The sequence below is a fragment of the Oncorhynchus mykiss genome, chromosome 6 (genome assembly GCF_013265735.2).
Source record: "Oncorhynchus mykiss isolate Arlee chromosome 6, USDA_OmykA_1.1, whole genome shotgun sequence".
NCBI classification, from domain to species: domain Eukaryota; kingdom Metazoa; phylum Chordata; class Actinopteri; order Salmoniformes; family Salmonidae; genus Oncorhynchus; species Oncorhynchus mykiss.
In genome coordinates, this window is record NC_048570.1 from 6,956,387 (window position 1) to 6,981,062 (window position 24,676).

The following is a 24,676-nucleotide window of genomic DNA, read 5'->3' on the forward strand; positions in this document are numbered from 1 at the left end:
GTGATCCTAACTGACCTAAGACAGGGAATCTTTACTTGGATTAAATGTCAGGAATTGTGAAAAACTCTGTTTAAATGTATTTGGCTAAGGTGTATGTAAACTCCCGTCATCAACTGAACATACCCCTGTGCCCATCTCATTGCAATATGGTCCATCCAGGGCCTCAGCTGGACGCCTACAATGTGAGAAATGTAAACAAGATGCTATAATTGTGTGTGTGTGTGTGTGTGTGTGTGTGGTTTGAGTTCCAAAAAAAGACATGAGTGTGATGTGCCCCTCTGTTTTACTGTTGAAATGCCATGAATGGAAGATGACAAAGGAGATAGTGATGAGGGTGAGAGCATCCAGTATGAAAATAAAGTCCCCTTGGGATCTAAAATGAGTGTGGGGGCCTTCTTGTGTCTCCTTTCTGTCCGTTTGAGGATACTACAGTCACCCCTGGTGGAGGATCTTGGAACACTGCTATTTAAGAGGTTGATGAAAACCTTCAACGGTGGTGGTGCTATGTTGCATGTTATCTTGAATACCAATCAGCAGTTTGAGGACAGAATGAAATGGTGTAAACTTAACAGGTTGAACTTGTTGAGGACACTCTTCTAAAAAGGGGTTCCAACAGGGTTCTTGGCTGTCACCGAAGGAAAATCCTTTTTGGTTCCAGGTAGAACACTCCGTGGAATGGAGCCCAAAAGTGTTCTACCTCGGCACAGAAGGGGTTCTACCTGGAACCAAAAAGGGTTCTCCTATGGGGACAGAGGAATAATCCTTTTAGGTTGTAGAAAGCACCTTGTTCTTAGTGTAGGTCTATATTGCAGTGGTGGTTCAGTGGTTTTCTGTAATAAAATAAATGGTTCATTGGTGGTGGGGAGTTAAGATGATCTGAAATCATATGAAACATCCCCACTTTTAGCCCACATTTACAAGCAGGCAAAGTAACCTCCTATGTGTGCTGAGGCATGTGTGATCACTCAACATTGACAGGACCGACAGAAAAAGACATGCTCACATGCAAACAAAAGACAACATGTGTCTAACTTGCACCGTTATGCAATTATTAAGAGACTAGATACAAACAGCTAATCCTGGCTACCAATGTTCTAGCATTCATTTATTGAAGATAGCCAGTGGTGTAAAGTACTTAAGTACAACTACTTTAAAGTACTTCTTAAGTCGTTTTTGTATCTGTACTGTATTTTACTATTCATATTGTTGCCAACTTTTACTTTTACTTCACTACATTCCTAAAGAAAATAATGTACTTTTTACTCCACACATTTTCCCTGACATCAAAAAGTACTTGTTACATTTTGACAGGAAAATGGTCCAATTTACACAATTATCAAGAGAACATCCCTAGTCACCCCTACTGCCTCTGATCTGGAGGACTCACTAAACAGAGAACATCCCTGGTCATCCCTACTGCCTCTGATCTGGAGGACTCACTAAACAGAGAACATCCCTGGTCACCCCTACTGCCTCTGATCTGGTGGACTCACTAAACAGAGAACATCCCTGGTCACCCCTACTGCCTCTGATCTGGAGGACTCACTAAACATATAAGCTTTGTTTGTAAATTATATCTGAGTGTTGGAGTGTTCCCCTGGCTATCAGCAAATACATTTAAAAAAAATTATAAAATTGTACCATCTGGTTTGCTTAATATAAGGAATTTGAAATGGTTTACACTTGTACATTTACTTTTGATACTTAAGTACATTTAAAACCAAATACTTTAAGACTTTTACACAAGTAGTATTTCACTGGGTGACTCTCACTTTTACTTGTCATTTTCTATTAAGGTATCTTTACTTTTACTCAAGTATGACTATTGAGTACTTTTAGACTTTTACTCAAGTATGACTATTGAGTACTTTTTCCACCACTGAGGCAGCAGATCAGAGATGTCAAGGTGGCACCCAAGCATATGCCATGTGTATATGTGCCACATACAAATATGTATGGTCATATTCTTTATGTTTTACTTCATTTGTTATCTGATGGATCCATCCCTTGTATCATTTTCTAGGCCTCCCAGGTATTTTCATTTAAAGTAATGTATATGATTACTGCTGCTAGGGGGAGCTGTGATGTCAATGGGGAGCGTTAGTGAGATCGTGAGGTCTTAGAAGTTTCTTCTTCAATCTTGGAGAATGCCTACTACTGAAAACTAATAACGTTTCTCCATCTCATCATTTTACCCTATTAATAAAGTTACGTAATGTGCAAAAGTGCAATATGACTATCAGCATATTGAGGTAACATGGTTAACTACATAGTCCATGAGTTTGGTCACGTTTGAAGGCAATTGAAGGGAGTTTTAACAGAGTGATAAACTGGTTGGTATTTTCTCCATTGTAAGTAATGGAGGTTGGCTAGGTTGCTAATGGTTTACATGTAAGAGAAGGGAACAAGATGGCGTCTGAACTTTCTGTACTTTTTTTCAACAATATTTTAGATCCTATTTGTTTTATTTTCTATCAACAAAGACTCAGTTTAGTTCAGGTAATATTTGTAAATATGTGATGTCACGATAAAATGTGTTAATATTTCTACAAAAATAGCATTTAACAGTTCTCTAGCTTGATGCTAACCATATTTAGCGTGGCTAAGCACTAGCTAGCTCTAGGCTAGTTGATTTCAGTCAACGTCAGCTTACATGTTAGTGGTTTATAATATAATGGTTGTAGCACCGTTTAGCACAGGCCTTCAGTAATGTATAGCTTTTTCCAAATTGACACTGATAGTACAGTGAGTTATATATCATGTGAATGTGTAGATGTGTGGTGATAGTTTTTTAACCTCAGACCTTATATTTTTTTGATACTGGAATATGAAATGTGGAGATGTAATGCAACAATAGAGTTGTAATGGATCCTTGGTTTTGATGCAGCGACCAATTTGGCAACGGAATTACGAGTTGTAATCACTTAATAATTCACAAACAAAATACACATCAGAAAAATCACTAGAACTAATTGTTAGCTCCACCATTACTGGTTACTTCTGTGAACTTTCATTATCCCCCCTCCTCACAAAGACAAATGTGAAAATATCTTGAAGTTATGTGGGGTTTTGGTAACGGAATTCTGTAAGGCACAAGGCACAAGACAATATTACCAAAACGATTTCTCCAAACCCAAATGTAAGTGTTGATAATAGTAGTCAGGGGTCTTTATGTCAACATGATTCTGTTTTTATGTAGTTCTGATATTGGACCTTTTAAGACTTTTTCTGGTGATGTTTTCTAAGATCCCTTTTCCATCTGTTTACCCAGAAATCAAAGCCTTCACTGGTTGAAACATGTATCTAGAATTACATTTACCAAAAATATACACTCTTAGATTTCATTTCACACCCAATTACACATGCTCCTATGAACGATGCGTTGGTGCTCAAATCAAATCAAATTTTACTCGTCACAACACATGGTTAGCAAATGTTATTGCGACTGTAGCGAAATGCTTGTGCTTCTAGTTCCGACAGTGCAGTATTATCTAACAAGTAATATCTAACAATTTCACAAATACCTAATAGACAATTATTTCACATGGAAATGCCCTACTGTACCTCTAGAGATACTATCCATCCCCAACTAGTAATAAAGTGGTCGGGCAGGTTACTACTGGCCTCTCCAGCTTCAGGCTGAATCCCACCCATGATGAGAGGAGGTTTACTGGACACACAGGGAGAAACTACAGTCTGAATCACACCCATGATGAGAGGAGGTTTACTGGACACACAGGGAGAAACTACAGTCTGAATCCCACCCATGATGAGAGGAGGTTTACTGGACACACAGGGAGAAACTACAGTCTGATGACTGATGAGACTACCTTTAAGGCTTAAGGGTTTGGTTATTGTTAGTGTTTAGGTTAGAGTCCGTTTTCAGTTTTGGCCAGACAGGCTGTCAAAGGGATGTTGGTCAGAAAAGTCAATTTCGTCTTTCCCTTCTCAAACCTGTCCTCCCCCTAACCAGTTCATGTCATGTATTCCACCACCAGCACACCTGATTCACTAATCAGAGGTTTGGATGATTAGTTGACCAGTGGAACAAAGTGGACTGGATCTAGGTGAACTATGTGGAGAGTCTTCCAGGGACAGTACAGTACAGACTGAGAAGCTAACAACAGTGTAGTTTACTCAACTCATTCAAACTATCATGACTATTGTTTAGAGAGAAGATCTGCACAAGGGCATAAAGTTTAAGATATAACAAGAGAGGACAATATGGTGCAAGGTAGCCAAAGTGGAATCAAAAGTTATAGGCCTAATCATCAATCAAATATGAAATATAAAACCAAAATATAATCTACATATAAAGACAACATGTCATCTACATGTGTTATAGAATAGCTCCCTTCTCACATCCCAGGTCATGTTTGGACTGGAACGTGACAACTCAACGGGCTATGCGCATCTCCCCAATAGCCTACAGACAACTTTCCTGAGTGCAATGTCATTATTGTGACCGATATGTACAGTATAATAAGCAGAGTGAAGAAGGAAAAGATCCCACCTCTGACGCACAGCAGAGACATCGCTGCTGAGATTTCCCCTGGAGCAAGAGTCCCTCAAGAATTTAAAAACAGGCATTGCGTTTCAATGAATGTCCTCCCCAAACGCTTGTTGCATCGTGAACTATCCTCCCAGTCCCTTGGGAGTTCATCGGATGGATGATGCGCCGCTGCCATTTACTTGGATGAGAAGTTGGACGAACGCTCCTCCAGCTCACGATACGAAATGGTGGAGAACTACAGTGTGGTGATGTGTCGTTCACGAACGAACGGCTCTTTTTGAACGGATCTTTTTGTTGAACCTCGGGAACCGAATTGCATCGGTGAAAGAGCCATTCATCTGGCTCTATGATTTGCAAACTGCTACTACTGCTTGTTGAGATCAGAACAACGTTTTTCTGTAGATAAATTACAACATCATTATCTAAAGGGGGTGAATCCTCACTGCAGAAATAATAAATAGTGGGGAGAGAGTTGTGATTGTATGTTTGTTTGTACAGTTATGGCTGTAATGTTATTATTTTGTGTTCTCACTAAACACCCACATTTGTATTTGTGTGGGAAATGTTTGTAGGCTATGGTTGCTGTTTGTATTTCAATGAACTTTAGGCCCATACAAAGACAAATCACACAACATAGAATTCCAAATAACCTTAGGCAAAAATACACGAAATAAAAGTCAAGTGAAAATAGTTATTAATGACTTGATCAATTATGAGTAGCTAAACATTATCGACTTTTGGACACTGATGCGCAGGAGAACCCCTAGCTGTCAATCAAGCAGGCGCGGTGAACGGATTATGACGCTCAAGCGTTCCAAATGACGCAACAATACAGCTCCAGACCAGAGAAAGTTAATGCCGAGGATATTATTCGGTTCAACACTAAAACTGAGGTTTGACACGTGTGATTTGAGGTGAGTCAAATATTTACAAAAGTTTACAATACATTAACCATCCGCTTCGTTATTTCTGTTGCTATCAATCACTCCATCTGTATCTACTCTTCTTTCTGTCTGTCAACTATCTGAATTGTCTGTGTACTGTCTAGCCAGCATATGCCAGAAAGGTTCTTTCACAAAGGCTCATATTCACAAAGTCTCATAGAAGGAGTGCTGATCAATAATCAGTTTGGTCTTTTAAATTAAACTGAATACGTTTTGATGGACAGGAGGCGACCTGATCCTAGATCAGCACTCCTACCCTGAAACACTTTGTGAACACAATCCAGGTGTACTGTGATTATGAAGTTGTGATGAGGTATTATTATATTAGTTGTGCTGATGCATGATGGGTTGTAGGCTAGAGCTTGAGGACTCAACTCTGAAGACTGTTTCTGAATTCACTGACCTGGTGAGTAAATGTTGTGTACAATGGCATCATCTAGTGACAGAAACATAGAAACACACATTGTTGCTGAACGAAGGCATCTCTTTATTTTCCAGAAATAAAACGTGTAGACCTTTCCTGCAGTCTCTGAGGAGATGGACAGCTCTTCTTCTTCTGGACGATCTCCGTCTCCTACTGGGACTGTCTTCTTACCCCCTCCTATCATGTGGAACAGTCTGTAAGTCATTCATCACATAACCTAGCTCTGGTACAGGGCATTATGTGCGGCTTGCTGAAGGAAGGCTCAGTGTCTGCAAGCTGTAGGTAACGCCCTGGACCAGAGTGACACATTACCCACCTCTGGCCATCATGGACAGTCAACTCATCACATTCACATACTGTAAGTCACAGTTGTGTGATTTGTGTTATTAAAGTATTAATTGATTATTATTAAAGTATTAAAGTATTATTAATTGAGCAGAAGTTAAATTATTATTTTAATATTGTAGTAAATTGTCTGAGTTCACTTCCTAAATAATGTGTTGACATTCCTTTGCTCCCAGCTACAAGCAGGCAGAGATGGAGGTTTACTTCCCGAGAGAAGAGAAGAAGACCTGTACAGAGAAGGAAGCCCACATGCTTGAGTTGAGGGGGAAGGATCGAACGATCCGAAATCAGAAGAAGGAGATGGGAAGACTTCAAGTGTGCCTCTGGGAGGAGGAAAAGAAGAAGAGGAATGGTGGAACAGAGAAGGACAAGATCATTGAACAATTAGAGTCTGAGACAGACCACCTCAGAGCCCTTTTAAAAGATGAAAGGAGGAGAAGAAGAGTAGAAAGGGGTATCATGAAAGAGTGGAAGGCTGAGATCCTGAGACTGAGGGAGGCAGAGAGCCAGAGGGAGGCAGAGAGCCAGAGGGAGGCAGAGAGCCAGAGGGAGGAAGAGAGCCAGAGAGAGGCAGAGAGAGAGAGAGATGCAGAGAGAGAGAGAGAGGCGGAGAGACAGAGAGAAGCAGAGAGACAGAGAGAGGCAGAGAGCCAGAGGGAGGCAGAGAGCCAGAGAGATGCAGAAAGACAGAGAGAAGCAGAGAGACAGAGAGAAGCAGAGAGACAGAGGGAGGCAGAGAGAGAGAGGGAAGCAGAGAGACAGAGGGAGGCAGAGAGACAGAGAGAAGCAGAGAGACAGAGAGAAGCAGAGAGACAGAGGGAAGCAGAGAGAGCCACAGAAGCAATGGAGTACCAGAGAAAACTGCAGGAGATCCACAGACTCAAACAACTGCTGGATCTACTGATGGTGGACCTACAACTGGCCCACGTAAGACATGTCATTGTTATTATTAAAAGGCAGTGTATATTTACCCAGCTGAAAATGAATAGTGGCAGACAGCGGTACGCTAACCCAATGTTAACTTTTATTCCTTTCCTTAACCCTTACCTTAACCTCACTGAAACTATACCTAACCTTTACCTTAACCCAACCCTAGGTCCTGAACCTAACCTTCATTTATCTCAACCCCTATGCCTTTCTTCTGCCGGTTGAATATCCACTTCCTTATTAACGTCATTACTGTTGTTGTTGTTGATAACTGTATCTGTGCAGGTTGTAAATAGTTGCATTAGTGAAGCATCATTTGTAGGAGTAATTTCTACAAGCATAAACATCAGAGGCAACATTGTTGTAACATCACACAAATTGTAACAGGAATTTCTCAAACCCCTAACTGAATGGGCAAGAAGGTTGTGTGTTTGTATTTGTACACATTGTGGACATAATTGATTCCATAAAATGTCTCATAATTTTTTCAAACCATGTCAATACATTAATTGACAATGAATTGTCCAGATGAATTGATCAACATGACCCTGCTATTGATGTTGTCCAGTGTTTGATTCAATTACCTAGCTCTAGGTTGTATTTCTGTGTATCATTCTCTGCAAATCCTTTGAAAGTATGTCTTGGTAATAGATTATCACTAATTTAACCTTTTAAAATGAAGCAAGAGATTGAGAGATTGAGGCTATGGCAGAAAGTCATGGAGGAGCAGCGACCAAGACTGGCCTGGAACAACAAACCTATTGAAACAGGAAGAGAGAGGGAAAGAGAGAGGGAAAAAGAGAGAGAAAGGGAGATGGAAAGTGAGAGAAAAGCAGAATTGGAAAAACAAGAAATGAAGAAGAAAGTGGAACAGGCAGAAGAAACGATAAAAGCGTTAGAACGAGAGATTGAGAGATTGAAAGAGATTGAGAAGGAAATCATATTTGAAAGAGAAAGAGACATGCGTATTGCAGAGAATGAGAAAGTCAAACTGGTCAACGAAAAGGTAAAAGAGTTAGAGAGAGAGGTTGAGAGACTGAAAGAAGAGATTAGATTGAAAGACGAGACTGAACCAGAGAGACCATTTGATAGAGACAGAGAGAGAGAAAATGATTGGAGACGAAGTGAAGAGGAGATGAAAAATAGAGTGGAGAGAGAGATGGAGATGGAGACAGCCCTCATCAATGACAAAAATACGTCTGAATTGGAGGAAGTCTTCAAGAAAATCAAGGAACAGCAGATAAAATTAGAAAATATGGAAACAGACAAATATAAATGGAAACAGAACCAAATGGACATGGAGGAGAAGATGGAGGGTGAGCACAACAAACAGAAAGAGGTAGAAAGAAAGAGAATGGAGAAAATACCAAAACAGAGACAAGAAGAAGATGAGAAGAAGAAGGAGATGGAGAGAGAAGAAGAAGAGGAGAGACGCAAACAGAAGCACATAGAGATGGAAGAGGAAGAAAGAGAGAGGGAGAAAGAGAGACAGAGACAGATCAAAAGAAAGAGAATGGAGAAGAGACAGAAAATTATGGAAAGAGAAGAAGAGAGACAGAGAGAGATTGAAAGAGAGAATGAAGAAGAAAGATGTAAACAGAAGAAAATAGAGATGGAAGAGGAAGAACGAGAGAGGGAGAAAGAGAGACAGAGAGAGATCAAAAGAAAGATAATGGAAAAGAGACAAAAACATATCGAAAGAGAAGAAGAGAGACAGAAAGAGATTGAAAGAGAGCACGAAGAAGAAAGATGTAAACAGAAGAAAATAGAGATGGAAGAGAAAGAAAGAGAAGAAGAGAGACAGAGAGAGATTGAAAGAGAGCACGAAGAAGAAAGATGTAAACAGAAGCAAATAGAGATGGAAGAGGAAGAACGAGAGAGGGAGAAAGAGAGACAGAGAGAGATCAAAAGAAAGAGAATGGAGAAGAGACAGAAAAACATGGAAAGAGAAGTGAGACAGAAAGAGATTGAAAGAGAGAATGAAGAACAACTATTTAAACAGAAGCAAATAGAGATGGAAGAGGAAGAAAGAGAAGAAGAGAGACAGAGAGAGATCAAAAGAGAGAATGAAGAAGAAAGATGTCAACAGAAGCAAATAGAGATGGAAGAGGAAGAAAGAGAAGAAGAGAGACAGAGAGCGATCGAAGAGAAAGAGAGACAGAGAGAGATTGGAGAGAAAGAAAGACGACAACAGCAAGAGGAGAGAAAGATCATGTTTGAGAGTGATCAAGAAGAAGAAAATATATGGAAACAGAAGCAAATTGACATGGAGGAGGGAAGAGAGAGGGAGAACAAGAGACAGAGAGAGATAGAAGAGATACACAGACGACAACAACAAGAGGAGAGACAGAAACAAAAGGAGAAGGAGAAAGAAAGGGAGAAAGACAATGACAATCAGAGAGAGATGGAATTAAAAGATCAGCAACAGAAAGAGATGGAGAAAGAAAAGATGATTATGAGAGAAAGGGAGGAAGCAGGAAGAAGAAAGGAAGGGCAGAAAAATATTTTGGGGGAAATTGAGGGACAGAATGAACTGGAGATAGAACAGGAGAGAGAGATGGAAGAAAAGCAGGAAGTGATTAAGGAAGCAGAGGAAGAGTACAGGGAAAGAGAAGAGAGAGGAAAGGAAGTAAGCATGAAGAAACATGTAGTAGTTAATGTTAAAGCAAAAGCACGGGAAGTCTTCAATAGGCGTAAAGAGAGGAGGTTAGAAGTGTTGAAGGGGGAGCGAGAACACATAGAAAGAGGACAACAAATCAGGAGGGAGAAGGAGGAAAGACGGCTGGAGATGGAAAGAAAACAGGAGAGGGCAAGACAACAAGAGGAGCAGGATAAAAAACGAGAGATTGAAATTGCTAGACAGAAAGAAATGTTGAGACTAAGAGAGGAGGAGAGGCAGAGAGAGGAAGAGAGAGAGGAGGAGAGAAAGAAAGCCATTAAATGCCTTTTATCTTTAATCAGAGAGAGAGAAAAAATAATACAGGCAAAAAAAAGAGAGGAGATGGTGGAAGAGGAAAGAAGGGAGATCCTTGAGTACAAGAGGGGTGACTTAGAGGAGGAGGAAAAAGAAGATGACAAGGAGGACATTCTCCCACCCGATAAAAGTATCCGAAGGAGAGCCGTGGGCTGGGTGAATAAAAAATGGGAGAAGAGGAACCTCAGAAAGATAGAGAGAACGTATCAGAGAGAGGCTGAGGAGGGCCATAAGATCGTCCACATAGGTAAGACCTGTTTTCCCTCTACTTATGACATCATCCTCTTTAGTCTCCTCTACACACATAAGTTCCACACCAGTCATCATGTCGCATCATTGTTTCAATATAAAACTACTGTCCAAAGAATATGTTAGCTGACATGGCTCATTGAGTGACTGACTGACATAACAAGAAAAATACTGCTGATAACAACCACGTTTTTAAATGGTACCTTGTGTCATCTACTAGTCTAACTCTCAAGACTAAGTAGAGACCCAGAAAGAGTTCCTAAAAACACACACACAAAAACGTGTTTTGGGGGGATCCGGGGGCTACTAGTGGCCATGGGGCCCTAAGCGATCACATAAGCCCTGGCACTATACAAAGAATAGGTGCCATTCTGGACACATGTTCAACTTAGGGCCAGGTCAATTTGGGATGGGGATTATTGCACTTAATTCACAAATTCCATGCCTTGCTCAACTGAAAAGAGTAAATAATCAGTGAGATCCAATTGTGTTTTCTATTCTTCATTCCCTGTGTCCATTACATTTAAGTTGATACCAGATCCACTAAGTTGAATGTGAACTCTACTTCTTCTCCCCTCCCAGCCATCCCTGGACACACAAGGCTAACATCCACCATGACCCGGGCAGAGAGAGAGAGGGAGAAGAGGAAGGAGCTGCTGAAGGCTGAGGAGAGAAGGAAGAAGATGGAGGATTTCAATAAGCAGTGGAGAGAGCGGTCCCTGCTTAAAAAACAGACTCATCAACAACTGAAGGAGGAGAGGGAGAGGATGAAGGAAAACTACCTGGAGCAGATGAATCTGGAGGCTGATGCTCAAATCAACACCCGGTGTCTAACCACCCAACACAGCCACGATTACAACCACGGTCAGGAGTTGCCCGGGTGGGCCAATGGCCAACAAGTAAGCCAAGAGCCCACTGGATCTGCTGATGGCCACCAGGAAAGGCCAAGGAGGCAACAGGCATGGGCAGAGAACCAGGAGGGGAGTTCAGAGAACCAGCAGGAGGGGCCAGAGAACCATCAGGGGGGGCCAGACAGCCAGCAGCTAGAAGCTCCAGAAGAGGCTGAAACATCAGAGCGAATATCCAAGACAAAGAAAAAGCCAAGCATCTGGAAGAAAATTAGGATGAGGTAAAGAATGTTTAAACATCTATTCATGTTTTACACTGTTAATATACATGTCATCACTTTAAAAAGTGACATTATCCAAATGTGAGGGTTTAGTGTACATGCAACACACATGTAAATATATAGATACTTACCTGTCTCTGTGATGTCTTACAGCCTTCCTGACGTGCTGTCTGCCTAGAGCTGGAACTCGATGAAGCCACAGTTCCACTAATGTTACGTTGGTAATTAAAAGTGTCGCCCAATAATTCCTCCTCCTCTTTAAGTCATCGAGCCACATTTCCTCCTCAAAACATTATAGTCTCCTCAAGCCAGCAAGTATCCTCTTTATCAGGCAACAAACCATCGAAGGTCAGTGACCCTCCTCCCAAGAACAGAGACTCTCATCTGTATCCTAGTTAAATTCATCTCTGCTTACCACCTCTACAGTCCTAGAAAATATCCCCAAAATGGAAATAGTTTCAACAGAAGTCCTCCCCTCAGACCAGTGGCTCCACAGACCAGAGTTTCTCATCTGTATTCAAGTTGAATGCAACTCTGATCATTTCCACCACCTCTCCTGTTAAGGGGAGGTTCTGAAAAGGAGGTCTGGGAGGAGGTCTGCAGGTAGCCTGGACCGGACCGGTAGCAGCTAAGTTGCTGGCTCCATCCCCGGGCAGAGCTGCTCAAGTCAGGCCAGTGATGTTTGATGATGTCATTTTTGTTTGCAAAGTTTTACTCTTTAATAAAAGCATTTATTAAAAAAGCAATATTGTTGTTACGGTGTGGATTGTTTTGTTATTTATTAGAATTGAAACATCCAGTAGTCATGGTAGATGTTAGACTTTCAATGAGACACCTAACATTCCATCAGTTTGATACAATGTGTGACATGTTATATTACAGAGGAGTCCTCTATACACATCTATTTTAGACCATAGGAGAAATATCAGATTGAAATAGCTTCTCTAAGAATCTGAGGAGAGAGCAACAGTAGAAGCATCGTTAGCTCTCCCACCTCCAGTTCAGTACTCGGGTCATTCCACCAATTGAGTACCTTTTGGGGAGTGTAACTTTATATTTCACCTATTTCTAACATTCTGTCATAAAAAGCACATGTTCAACTTAATATAAAACATGTTTTCCCATCTCAAAGTAACAAATACATACTATAGTAAGTGTCTATTAAGTGCCAAATAAAGTGACAGGGTTGACTGTAACAGAGTTGACTATTTCATCTAGAATCAACCATAGATCCCCATGTGACAGGGGGAATGGAATGCAAGCTTACCAAACACATGTAAATAGTTTAAACATGTCTAGACTGTCTATCTATAGGTAACAGGGTTGGTGTGTTATAATTCACCCACCCAGTGGTGATTGCAGCATGTACATCTTGGTGGGGAAAACTCCCCCAAAATGTTTTAGATGAATGCCAGCAAAGCCACTACACAACACAACACTAAACAATACATTAATTGCACTATAAATTTAACAAACGGTGCCCACAAACTGTTAGGGTCGACATAAAGCTTTCGCAATAGCAGAGCTATCTTTTCAGCACCATGGAGAGAATCCTTTAAAAAACATAGCTGATATGGCTGACTTGCTTAAACAAATGTGGTTTCTACTGACAATTGAGAAGTACAAACTATGGCACAAGGGGACAACGAGTGGACTACAGGATATCTGTAATTTAGATTAAGACAATGAGAGACCTAGGATGGACGTCGTCAATATAACCATTTGTTCAGCACTTTTGAAATGTACAGCGACAGAATTTTGAACATGGGCCATTCTTACAGTATTCTCCCTGTACACCAAGTCATAACTGCATATAAGCAGACAATGAAAGCTCGTACAATATTCAATGATTACATTTCTCTTAAACAGGCTATAGTCTACATGTGCACCACCAAGTCAGAGCAGTAGGCTAAGTTATGAGAGGGGAAAGGGACAACATTATTAGGGTGAGGCACATGGGCTACTAACAGCTTACTACACAACATACACTTAGTATTACTTTCTTATCTACAGTATACATATCTCCCTGTAACGATATTCGTCTTCCTCTGACGAGGAGTATGAAGGATCGGACCAATATGCAGCGTGATACGTGTCCATGTTGATCATTTATTAACATTGAACACAAAAAACAAAATAACAAGGACAACGAACGAAAACAAAACAGATCTGTCTGGTGAAGACACAGAGACAGAAAACAATCACCCACCTCTAAAATGGGAATAACAGGCTACCTAAGTATGATTCTCAATCAGAGACAACAAACGACATCTGTCTCTGATTGAGAACCATACCAGGCCAAACACATAAATACTACATAGAAAAAATAACATAGACTACCCACCCCAACTCACGCCCTGACCAAACTAACACAAAGACATAATAAAGGAACTAAGGTCAGAACGTGACACTCCCAGGCATATTACATCATTTATAGAGAAGCTTCCAACCACTCAGGAGTCATGCTGAATAGCAGGCTAGTGATTGCTTTGTTAAGCTTGAAGTTAGCCACTGATTCCTTCCAAACCACTCATTGTTGAATTTGCGATTTTCCAACTTTTTGTGTTTATTTGGAAAGGTTGATGACCACCAATACTTTTTATCTATAATTTGCAGGTATCCTAGTGGTTAGAGTGTTGGGTCAGTAACCGAAAGGTTGCTAGATAGAATCCCCGAGCTGACAAGGTAAAAATCTGTCATTCCTCCCCTGAACACGGCAGTTAACCTACTGTTCGTAGGAGCTGGATTTGCCTTTCTTTGCAACAGTGGAAGCTGCTGAGGAGACGATGGCTCATAATAATGGTTGGAATGGAGTCAATGGAGTGGGTTCAAACACATCAAAGATGTTTCCATGTGTTTGATACCACTCCATTGACTTCATTCTAGACATTATTATGAGTTGTCTTCCCCTCAGCAGCCTCCACTGCTTTGCAATTAGTTTGTTCGTTTTCAGTTGTTAGCATGTAGCTAACAGCGTCTATGTGAATTTGCTATCAGTTTGTGCTAATTTGTTAGCATTCTGGAAATAGAGTGCAATAGGTTTTTCTTGTGTTTTTAGCACCCCCTCATGTGCTATGCTGGCAATACTTTAAACCCCGGTATGAGAGAAGGATGGTATGACAATATGAAAATATGGATACCACCCAACCCTAATCACCACAACCACCACACCAACCTACCACAACTAACACAACTACCACACCTATCATCACCACAACTACAAAACCTACCATCACCAAACCTACCTAGCACAACCACCACATATATGTACCACAACTAACACACCTACCTACCAAAACTGCCACACCTACCAAACACAACTACCAAACCTACCTACCACATCGACCTACCACAACTATCACACCTACAATCCACCTATACCACAACTATCACATCTATTATCATCAAACTTACCACACCTACCATCACCACACCTACCAAACCTACCTACCACAACTACCTACCCAAACTACCACACCTATAATCACCATACCTACCATATCTATCATCACCAAACCTACCAAACTTACCTACCATCACCACGTCTCTCACACCTACATCACAAAACCTAACACACCTACCATGCCTACCTTCACCAAACCATCCATCACCACACCTATCACACCTACTATCACCACACCTACCATAACCACAGCTACCTCACGTACCATCACCACACCCACCATACCTACCATCCATACACCTACCATCACCACACCTATCTCACCTACCATCACCACAAAAACCATACCATAATTACTTCACCACACCTACCATCATCACATCTACCATAACCACACCTACCATCATCACATCTACCATAACCACACCTACCATCACTACACTTATCATCACTACACTTACCATCACTACACTTACCATAATCACACCTACCATACCTACCGTCACACCTACAATCACCACACCTACCATCAACCACACCTACCAACACTCCACTTACCATTACACCTACCATCGCTACTATCCCCACACCTATCACACCTACCATCCCCACACCTACCATTATAAATGTGGATAGGTATGCTGCTTCATTCAATGATGACGGTATTGTAGAAGGTAGATACAGGAGTAGCCTATAGTCTACTATAATAACGTCATTGAATGTACTATAGTATCATTTATTTAATTGATGAATGAAATTGTAAATAGGCTCCTTCATTCAGTGAATACTGGATGTCTTTCTATCTCTGGGAGTATGTTAATGAAGGCTTTTCAGCTGTTGAACTATGGCAATGTCCAACAAATGTCTAAATCTTTCTTTCTTTTAGTCAACAAGTGATGAGCCAGATCAACCAATCAACGTCACTGCAGCTGTTCTACCCACCACCCCCACTGCTCTTCCTCCACCACCAACCTCATCCTCTTCTCCTGTTCAACTCATTTGCCGCCACACTAGAAAGGACTGGACATACAGTCGAAGTCGCAAGTTTACATACACTTAGGTTGGAGTCATTAAACGTTATGAACTGAGAGAAAACAGGACCTACCTTTGTTGATGATCTTATAGCCCTCCTCAGCCTCTCTCTGATATGTTCTCTCTGTCTTTTTGAGGTTCCTCTTCTCCCACTTCTTAGTCACCCAGGCCACAGCTCTCCTTCAGATACTTTTATAGGGTGGAACAAGGTCTATGGTCTAAAATAGATGTGTATAGTTGACTCCTCTGCAATATAACATGTCCTTTGTCATTTTTATTAGGATCCCCATTAGGTAACGCCGTAACTCCAGCTGATCTTCCTGGGGTCCAACACCAATTAACAAGACATTACAAACATTCACAAATCAAGACTTCAAACATTCAACAAGTAGACAGTACAGACAATTAAAACACCTGACAGGAAACACATGTAACATTCAGTTGATGCTTTCTATTTCCTGTCCAGTCATAGGGTCTATTGCATTAGATGTTATTTTATTTTCATCTTGAAGGGGTGTTTACTTTTTGCCTGAGAAATATGGATTGGTAAACAGTTCCATTCAGCTATGGCTCTTTATAAAACTGTTGATTTAAGGCGATTTGTCCTTGGCTTGGGTTGTTTTAGCTGCCCTGAATTTGCCTGTCTGGTTTGGTGGTTATGTGTGTTGCTAGTATATACTAACTGGCCTAAAAAAATACGTAATGAAAAATATATATAACATTTCTAAAATAATCAGAAGACTGGATAGTAATTTGTTTTCAACGTGAGGCCATGAGAGATTCTGATGCATTTGGATAATATTCATACGGTTGGAGCAATGAAGAGCTAATCTACCAGCCCTGATCAGAGCAATGAAGAGCTAATCTACCAGCCCTGGTTAGAGCAATGAAGAGCTAATCTACCAGCCCTGGTTAGAGCAATGAAGAGCTAATCTACCAGCCCTGGTTAGAGCAATGAAGAGCTAATCTACAAGCCCTGGTTCCTGCAATGAAGAGCTAATCTACCAGCCCTGGTTAGAGCAATGAAGGGCTAATCTACCAGCCCTGGTTAGAGTAATGAATAGCTAATCTACCAGCCCTGGTTAGAGCAATGAAGAGCTAATCTACAAGCCCTGGTTAGAGCAATGAAGAGCTAATCTACCAGCCCTGGTTCCTGCAATGAAGAGCTAATCTACCAACCCTGTTTAGAACAATGAAGAGCTAATCTACCAGCCCTGTTTAGAGCAATGAAGAGCTAATCTACCAGCCCTGGTTAGAGCAATGAAGAGCTAATCTACCAGCCCTGGTTAGAGCAATGAAGAACTAATCTACCAGCCCTGGTTAGAGCAATGAAGAGCTAATCTACCAGCCCTGGTTAGAGCAATGAAGAGCTAATCTACCAGCCCTGGTTAGAGCAATGAAGAGCTAATCTACCAGCCCTGGTTAGAGCAATGAAGAGCTAATCTACAAGCCCTGGTTCCTGCAATGAAGAGCTAATCTACCAGCCCTGGTTAGAGCAATGAAGAGCTAATCTACCAGCCCTGGTTAGAGTAATGAATAGCTAATCTACCAGCCCTGGTTAGAGCAATGAAGAGCTAATCTACAAGCCCTGGTTCCTGCAATGAAGAGCTAATCTACCAGCCCTGGTTCCTGCAATGAAGAGCTAATCTACCAACCCTGTTTAGAACAATGAAGAGCTAATCTACCAGCCCTGTTTAGAGCAATGAAGAGCTAATCTACCAGCCCTGGTTAGAGCAATGAAGAGCTAATCTACCAGCCCTGGTTAGAGCAATGAAGAGCTAATCTACCAGCCCTGTTTAGAGGTAATGACGAGCTAATCTACCAGCCCTGGTTAGAGCAATGAAGAGCGAATCTACCAGCCCTGGTTAGAGCAATGAAGAGCTAATCTACCAGCCCTGGTTAGAGCAATGGAGAGCTAATGTACCAGCCCTGTTTAGAGCAATGAAGAGCTAATCTACCAGCCCTGTTTAGAGCAATGAAGAGCTAATCTACCAGCCCTGTTTAGAGCAATGAAGAGCTAATCTACCAGCCCTGTTTAGAGCAATGAAGAGCTAATCTACCAGCCCTGTTTAGAGCAATGAAGAGCTAATCTACCAGCCCTGTTTAGAGCAAAGAGCTAATCTACCAGCCCTGTTTAGAGCAATGAAGAGCTAATCTACCAGCCCTGTTTAGAGCAATGAAAAGCTAATCTACCAGCCCTGTTTAGAGCAATGAAGAGCTAATCTACCAGCCCGGTTTAGAGCAATGAAGAGCTAATCTACCAGCCCTGTTTAGAGCAATGAAGAGCTAATCTACCAGCCCTGTTTAGAGCAATGAAGAGCTAATCTACCAGCCCTGGTTAGAGCAATGGAGAGTGAATCTACCAGCCCTGGTTAGAGCAATGAAGAGCTAATCTACCAGCCCTGTTTAGAGCAATGAAGAGCTAATCTGACAGCCCTGTTTAGAGCAATTACGAGCTAATCTACCAGCCCTGGTTAGAGCAATGAAGAGTGAATCTACCAGCCCTGGTTAGAGCAATGAAGAGCTAATCTACCAGCCCTGTTTAGAGCTAATCTACCAGCCCTGGTTAGAGCAATGAAGAGCTAATCTACCAGCCCTGTTTAGAGCTAATCTACCAGCCCTGGTTAGAGCAATGAAGAGCTAATCTACCAGCCCTGTTTAGAGCTAATCTACCAGCCCTGGTTAGAGCAATGAAGAGCTAATCTAACAGCCCTGGTTAGAGCAATTACGAGCTAATCTACCAGCCCTGGTTAGAGCAATGAAGAGTGAATCTACCAGCCCTGGTTAGAGCAATGAAGAGCTAATCTACCAGCCCTGTTTAGAGCTAATCTACCAGCCCTGGTTAGAGCAATGAAGAGCTAATCTACCAGCCCTGGTTAGAGCAATGAAGAGCTAATCTACCAGCCCTGGTTAGAGCAATGAAGAGCTAATCTACCAGCCCTGTTTAGAGCAATGAAGAGCTAATCTACCAGCCCTGGTTAGAACAATGAAGAGCTAATCTACCAGCCCTGGTTAGAGCAATGAAGAGCTAATCTACCAGCCCTGGTTAGAGCAATGAAGAGCTGATCTACCAGCCCTGTTTAGAGCAATGAAGAGCTAATCTACCAGCCCTGTTTTGAGCCATTTTGAACTTTTTTTTTACATCTTTCTTTGCTGCAGATGACCATAGAACCAGACAGTACTCTAAGTGTGATGGGACCAGGGATTGACCATATAACTGGACAGTACTCTAAGTGTGATAGGACCAGGGATTGACCATATAACTGGACAGTACTCTAAGTGTGATAGGACCAGGGATTGACCATATAACTGGACAGTACTCTAAGTGTGATAGGACCAGGGATTGACCATATAACTGGACAGTACTCTAAGTGTGATAGGACCAGGGATTGACCATATAACCGGACAGTACTCTAAGTGTGATAGGACCAGGGATTGACCATATAACTGGACAGTACTCTAAGTGTGATAGGACCAGGGATTGACCATATAACCGGACACTGCTCAGTACATTTGTTAGCTCATTACATTCTGATGCTGCACTATACATTGCAGAATCATCAGCATACATGACCACTCTTGCTTTGTTCATTACTGAAGGTAAATCATTAGTAAAGATTGAGTAGAGAAGTGGTCCTCAGTGGTACTGTGGCTTGGTCGAGTTCCAGCTCTCAACAGACAGCAGGAATGCTATATAACATATATATAACAGTGTAAAACATAAATACATTCTTTACCCCATCTTAAATCTCTTGCTTGTTTATTTAGGTACTGTTCCTTCATCCTCTCCCTCTCCTCTTTAAGTTTCTGATGAGTCCGTTTATTAAGCAGGGACTGCTCTCTCCACTGCAATCCTCCATCTTATTCCTTCTCTCCTCAGTCTTCAGGAGCTCCTTCCTCTCTCTCTCTGCCTGGGTCATGGTTAGCCTTATGGGTCCAGGGATGACTGGGAGAGGAGAAAAAGTAGAGTTCACATTCAACTTAGTGGATCTGGTGTCAACTTAAATGTAATGGACACAGGGAATTAGGAATAGAGAACCCAGTTGGATCTCAATGATTCTTTACTCCCCCCCCCCCTTCTTTTACAGTTGAGCAAGGCATGGAATTTGTCAATAAAGTGCAATAAGCCCCTTCCAGAATTGATCTGACCCAAAGTTTAACATGAGTCCCAAATGGCACCTATTCTTTGTATAGTGTCAGGGCCGGCCCTAGGCATATGCGATAGCTTAGGGCTTCATGGCAACTTGGGGCCCCCTGACCCCCCCCCAAAAAAACTTTTGGGGTGGAATTACAGACTAGGCACACAAGGCACGCAGGGCACGTGCCCAGGGGCCTTGACCTGCAATGGGCTTCCATTGATCTTGTTAGTCACTCTCATTCAGATAGCATCTTAGCGTCATGGCAAAATGTGTAAAATGACACGCTACCCAAACCGGACACAATGCGTGCGCGAGCATTGCAAAATAAATGTACACATACATGTTATTCAGTCATTGCATCCACACTGTTCGCATGTGCGTTTCCAAGCACGAAAATAGAAGTTGCTTCTATTTGTGACGGCGAACGCGATGCAAGTCCTGCCTCTCCCATCTCCTCATTGGTTATACCCACGTGGGTGATTGAAAGATGAACTGAAGTCGGTCGGTTGTGGTAATACACCTTATTATGAAAGTTAGACGCCAATCGCCATATAAAGTCCAAAGAAGAAACGATTCAGTTGACCATTACATAGGGATTCATTTTCAGAGAAGAGGACCATTTCAGGTAAAATAACAACTCTACGTTTATATCCCTGGACAAATTAGCTAGCAACTGCAAGTTAGCTAGCTAATTTGCCAAAAATGTTTAATAGTTTTCGACCTGCGTGTCGTGATTGCGTTTGGTGTGGGTGGACAAAATCAATATGCGCACGATGGCGCATGCGGACGCGTTTCGGTGTTAGATTCAAACTGCCAACATTTTCTCTCCACCCCATGGCAAAATGTGTAGAATTGAAGGAAATTAGGTTAAAAACTGCTAATTCTTCTCTCCACCCCATGGGAAAATGTGTAGAATTGAAGTAAATTAGTTTGGGAGGAAATGTAGTCAAAAACCTGAACAAAATGTTTCTTAGGGCCTCAAAAGGCTATGATGCACTACTTTAGACCAGGGTCATTGAGATCCAGTTTTCCATTCTAAATTCCCTGTGTACATTACATTTAAGTTGATACCAGATCAGCTTGACCATTTTGGACAGTAGTTTTATATTGAAACAATGATGCAACATGATGACTGGTGTGGAACGTATGTGTGTAGAGGAGACTACAGAGGATGATGTCATAAGCAGAGGGAAAACAGGTCTTACCTATGTGGACGATCTTATAGCCCTCCTCAGCTTCTCTCTGACAGGTTCTCTATCTTTCTGAGGTTCCTCTTCTCCCACTTCTTATTTACCCAGCCCACGGCTCTCCTTCAGATACTTTTATCAGGTGGGAGGATGTCCTCCTTGTCATCGTCCTTCTCCTCCTCCTCTTCAGTGTTCTCTAACTCACCCCTCTTCTCAAGGATCTCCCTTCTTTCCTCTTCTGCCATCTCCTCTCTTTTCGTTGCCTCTATTATCTTCTCTCTCTCTCTGATTGAAGCTAAATGAAATTCCCAATGCAAATATGAGACATTTTACGGAATCAATTATGTCCACAATGTGTACAAATACAAACACACAACCTTCTTGCCCATTCAGTTAGGGGTTTGAGAAATTCCTGTTACAATTTGTGTGATGTTACAACAATGTTGCCTCTGATGTTTATGCTTGTAGAAATTACTCCTACAGATGATGCTTCACTAATGCAACTATTTACAACCTGCACAGATACAGTTATCAACAACAACAACAACAACAGTAATGACGTTAATAAGGAAGTGGATATTCAACCGGCAGAAGAAAGGCATAGGGGTTGAGATAAATGAAGGTTAGGTTCAGGACCTAGAGTTGGGTTAAGGTAAAGGTTAGGTATAGTTTCAGTGAGGTTAAGGTAAGGGTTAAGGAAAGGAATAAAAGTTAACATTGGGTTAGCGTACCGCTGTCTGCCACTATTCATTTTCAGCTGGGTAAATATACACTGCCTTTTAATAATAACAATGACATGTCTTATGTGGGCCAGTTGTAGGTCCACCATCAGTAGATCCAGCAGTTGTTTGAGTCTGTGGATCTCCTGCAGTTTTCTCTGGTGCTCCATTGCTTCTGTGGCTCGCTCTGCTTCTCTCTGGCACTCTGACTCCCTCTCTGGCACTCTGACTCCCTCTGTGGCACTCTGACTCCCTCTGTGGCACTCTGACTCCCTCTGTGGCACTCTGACTCCCTCTGTGGCACTCTGCCTCCCTCTGTGGCACTCTGCCTCCCTCTGTGGCACTCTGCCTCCCTCTGGCTCTCTGACTCAGCCTTCCACTCTTTCATTATACCCCTTTCGAGCATGAAGAAAGGTAAAACACATATCCTGTCTCACATCCCCAATACATTGCTAGGTGCTTTCAGTGTTGACAGTACCAAAATACAACAACTCATGTACAAAAACACTGCAACACAAACAAGTTACAACGTGAAATCGCCTCTATCCCATTCAGACCGGACAAAACTACATCTCCCATAATGCAAAGCCAGCACCAGTGGGCAGCTAACCGTCTGCATCACAGAAAGGCATGCTAGCTAGCAACAGCAGCACTTTTAGCACTCTGTAAACTATCTTAATAACAATAAAACTCTGAAAGTTACATGTTTCAATAGTCTCACACTCCCTTATAACAATATCTACAGCATTAACATCGGGATGTTTTACTTATTTCACGTTATGGACTTCTACAAAGGAGTAATCTGCAACACATACCTTTCTCTCAGTGTTTTACTCAGACTGAGGAGAACGGGAGCTACGGGTTGTACCAGGGTGTTAGTATGTGACGCAAGCACTCAGATGAAATAAAATACATTTAAGATGATGTTAACATCATTCAGCTACTGTAGTTCCCTACCTAACATCAACAGGCAGCACCAGTAGCGCAACAATTAAAAATAGACACCAAAAGTAAATTTCCTGGCGATCATAACGATCTGACTCCCCCCCTTCTGTCTGAACTTGGAATATTCCTGTTCGCGGGCTTGGGCCACTGACCCCCAACCTGGCTGTTCTGTTCTGCCTTGTGTACTATTCTAATCATTAGAAGTTTGATGGAATAACCTTTTCAACTCTACTACATTTATATGTAGATTATATTTTGGTTTTATATTTCATATTTGATTGATGATTAGGCCTATGACTTTTGATTCCACTTTGGCTACCTTGCACCATATTGTCCTCTCTTGCTATATCTTAAACTTTATGCCTGATCTTCTATGATCTTCTCTCTAAACAATAGTCATGATAGTTTGAATGAGTTGAGTTAACTACACTGTTGTTAGTGTAACAGATGTTAATCGTTCTCTCCTTGCGTTGTGTTTTGTCCTAATAAATCACCCCAGCCAGTGGTCCCAGTTGAGCATTATTATCTGTTGTTCAATAGGAAACAGCAGGTTAGTTGTGAAGGGCCTAATGATGTTGATGGCTGTCAATGGTAAAATCTGTAGCATGAAAACAACTGTGTTAGCAGTGGGCTTATGTGACCATTACATCGGTGCATGCTAGCTAACCCACTTATATACAGCAATCATATACCAAAGCACATCCCAGAAAGGTATTCTAATGAATTCTGTATGAAAAACCCTCTGTGTCTGCATAGTCTCCATGAGTCTTACTGGGTGTTTCCTAACCCGACCAGCCCCTGACCTGACAGACCTAACAGAGTTATCATTACGTTTAACCTGTTCACCTACAACCCCCACTGGTGGGTCACTGTCCACAGTCGGTGGATAGTCAAGGTCAAGGGTTCTGTGACTGTTGCTGGAGCTTGTGCTACCAGAGGCATCTTCAGAATGCCTTTCTTCTTCAGAGGGTTCGGACATTTCTTCTCCAAAGGTTAGCTTTGACATGCTTGTGCCACCAGTGGCCCCCTGTGGTGAGTTCTGATGGATGTTCTGTGGATGTCACTATTCTTCTCCGTAACAATATAGAGGTTGTTCTCCCAACGATCCGCCAGATTCCTCTTTCCACGTTCACCTTTATTCGCCAGCCGCGCCCGATCACCAACCTCCACTGGAGCTCCTCTGATCTCCCTGTTGTAGAGGCCTGCATGCCTCTTCAGCTGTTTGGTTGTCGACACCTGTACCGTCTCCATGGCCTCCCTCAGGTCTCTCGTCAGGGACTTGATGTACTCGTCATAGTCTACAACCTCTGAGTCTTGCAGCACAGTACCAAACATCATGTCCACAGGCAGACGTGGGGTTCTCCCAAACATCAACTGGAAAGGGGCGTGGCCCATGGTTTCATGGACTGTACAGTTGTAGGCGAAGGTCAACGACTTCAGCTTCTGGGGCCACCTGTGCTTCGCTCTCGTAGGTAAAGCCCTGATCATGTTCCCCAGCGTTCTACTGAACCTTTCGACTCCCCCATTTCCCATCGGCTGGTAGGGAGGTGTGTGGACTTCTGGACTCCTGCAGCACTCAACAACTCAGCAATCAATTTACTTTCAAAGTTTTCCCCTTGGTCAGAGTGGATATGACGAGGTAAACCATACACACAGAAGATGTTGTTCCACAGCTGAAGGGCCACCGCTTTAGCTGATTGGTTCGGACACAAGAAGGCATGGGCCATCTTAGTAATATGATCAGTG

General features: G+C 42.0%; 1 protein-coding gene and 1 long non-coding RNA gene across 3 annotated transcripts; one reads left to right on the plus strand and one right to left on the minus strand.

Moving 5' to 3' along the window:
* Positions 1–9,324: 9,324 nt before the first annotated feature.
* On the plus strand, positions 9,325–16,192 carry LOC110525083 (trichohyalin). 2 transcript variants are annotated; one of them, XM_036979304.1, is made up of 3 exons: positions 9,325–10,374; positions 10,959–11,505; positions 15,795–16,192. In XM_036979304.1, the coding sequence occupies exons 1-3, from the start codon at positions 9,366–9,368 to the stop codon at positions 15,994–15,996; spliced, it is 1,758 nt and encodes a 585-aa protein (XP_036835199.1). In that variant the 5' UTR covers positions 9,325–9,365; the 3' UTR covers positions 15,997–16,192. The 2 variants fall into 2 exon arrangements, with proteins under 2 accessions (XP_036835199.1, XP_036835200.1); XM_036979305.1 differs by lacking the exon at positions 15,795–16,192 and adding an exon at positions 11,659–11,947.
* On the minus strand, positions 11,159–22,691 carry LOC118964826. Its single transcript, XR_005051999.1, has 3 exons — positions 21,285–22,691; positions 19,678–19,886; positions 11,159–11,484 (listed from the first exon to the last, which is right to left on the minus strand). It is a non-coding gene; the product is annotated as an uncharacterized LOC118964826 (long non-coding RNA).
* Positions 22,692–24,676: the final 1,985 nt, after the last annotated feature.

What these genes read in the sequence shown, in the direction of transcription:
- LOC110525083 (XM_036979304.1), top strand. Translation starts at nt 9,366, where the DNA reads ATGTTTGAGAGTGATCAAGAAGAAGAAAATATATGGAAACAGAAGCAA. An exon ending in CCATAAGATCGTCCACATAG is followed by an intron (nt 10,375 to 10,958) that starts GTAAGACCTGTT and finishes CTCCCCTCCCAG; the next exon opens with CCATCCCTGGACACACAAGG. An exon ending in TGGAAGAAAATTAGGATGAG is followed by an intron (nt 11,506 to 15,794) that starts GTAAAGAATGTT and finishes TCTTTCTTTTAG; the next exon opens with TCAACAAGTGATGAGCCAGA.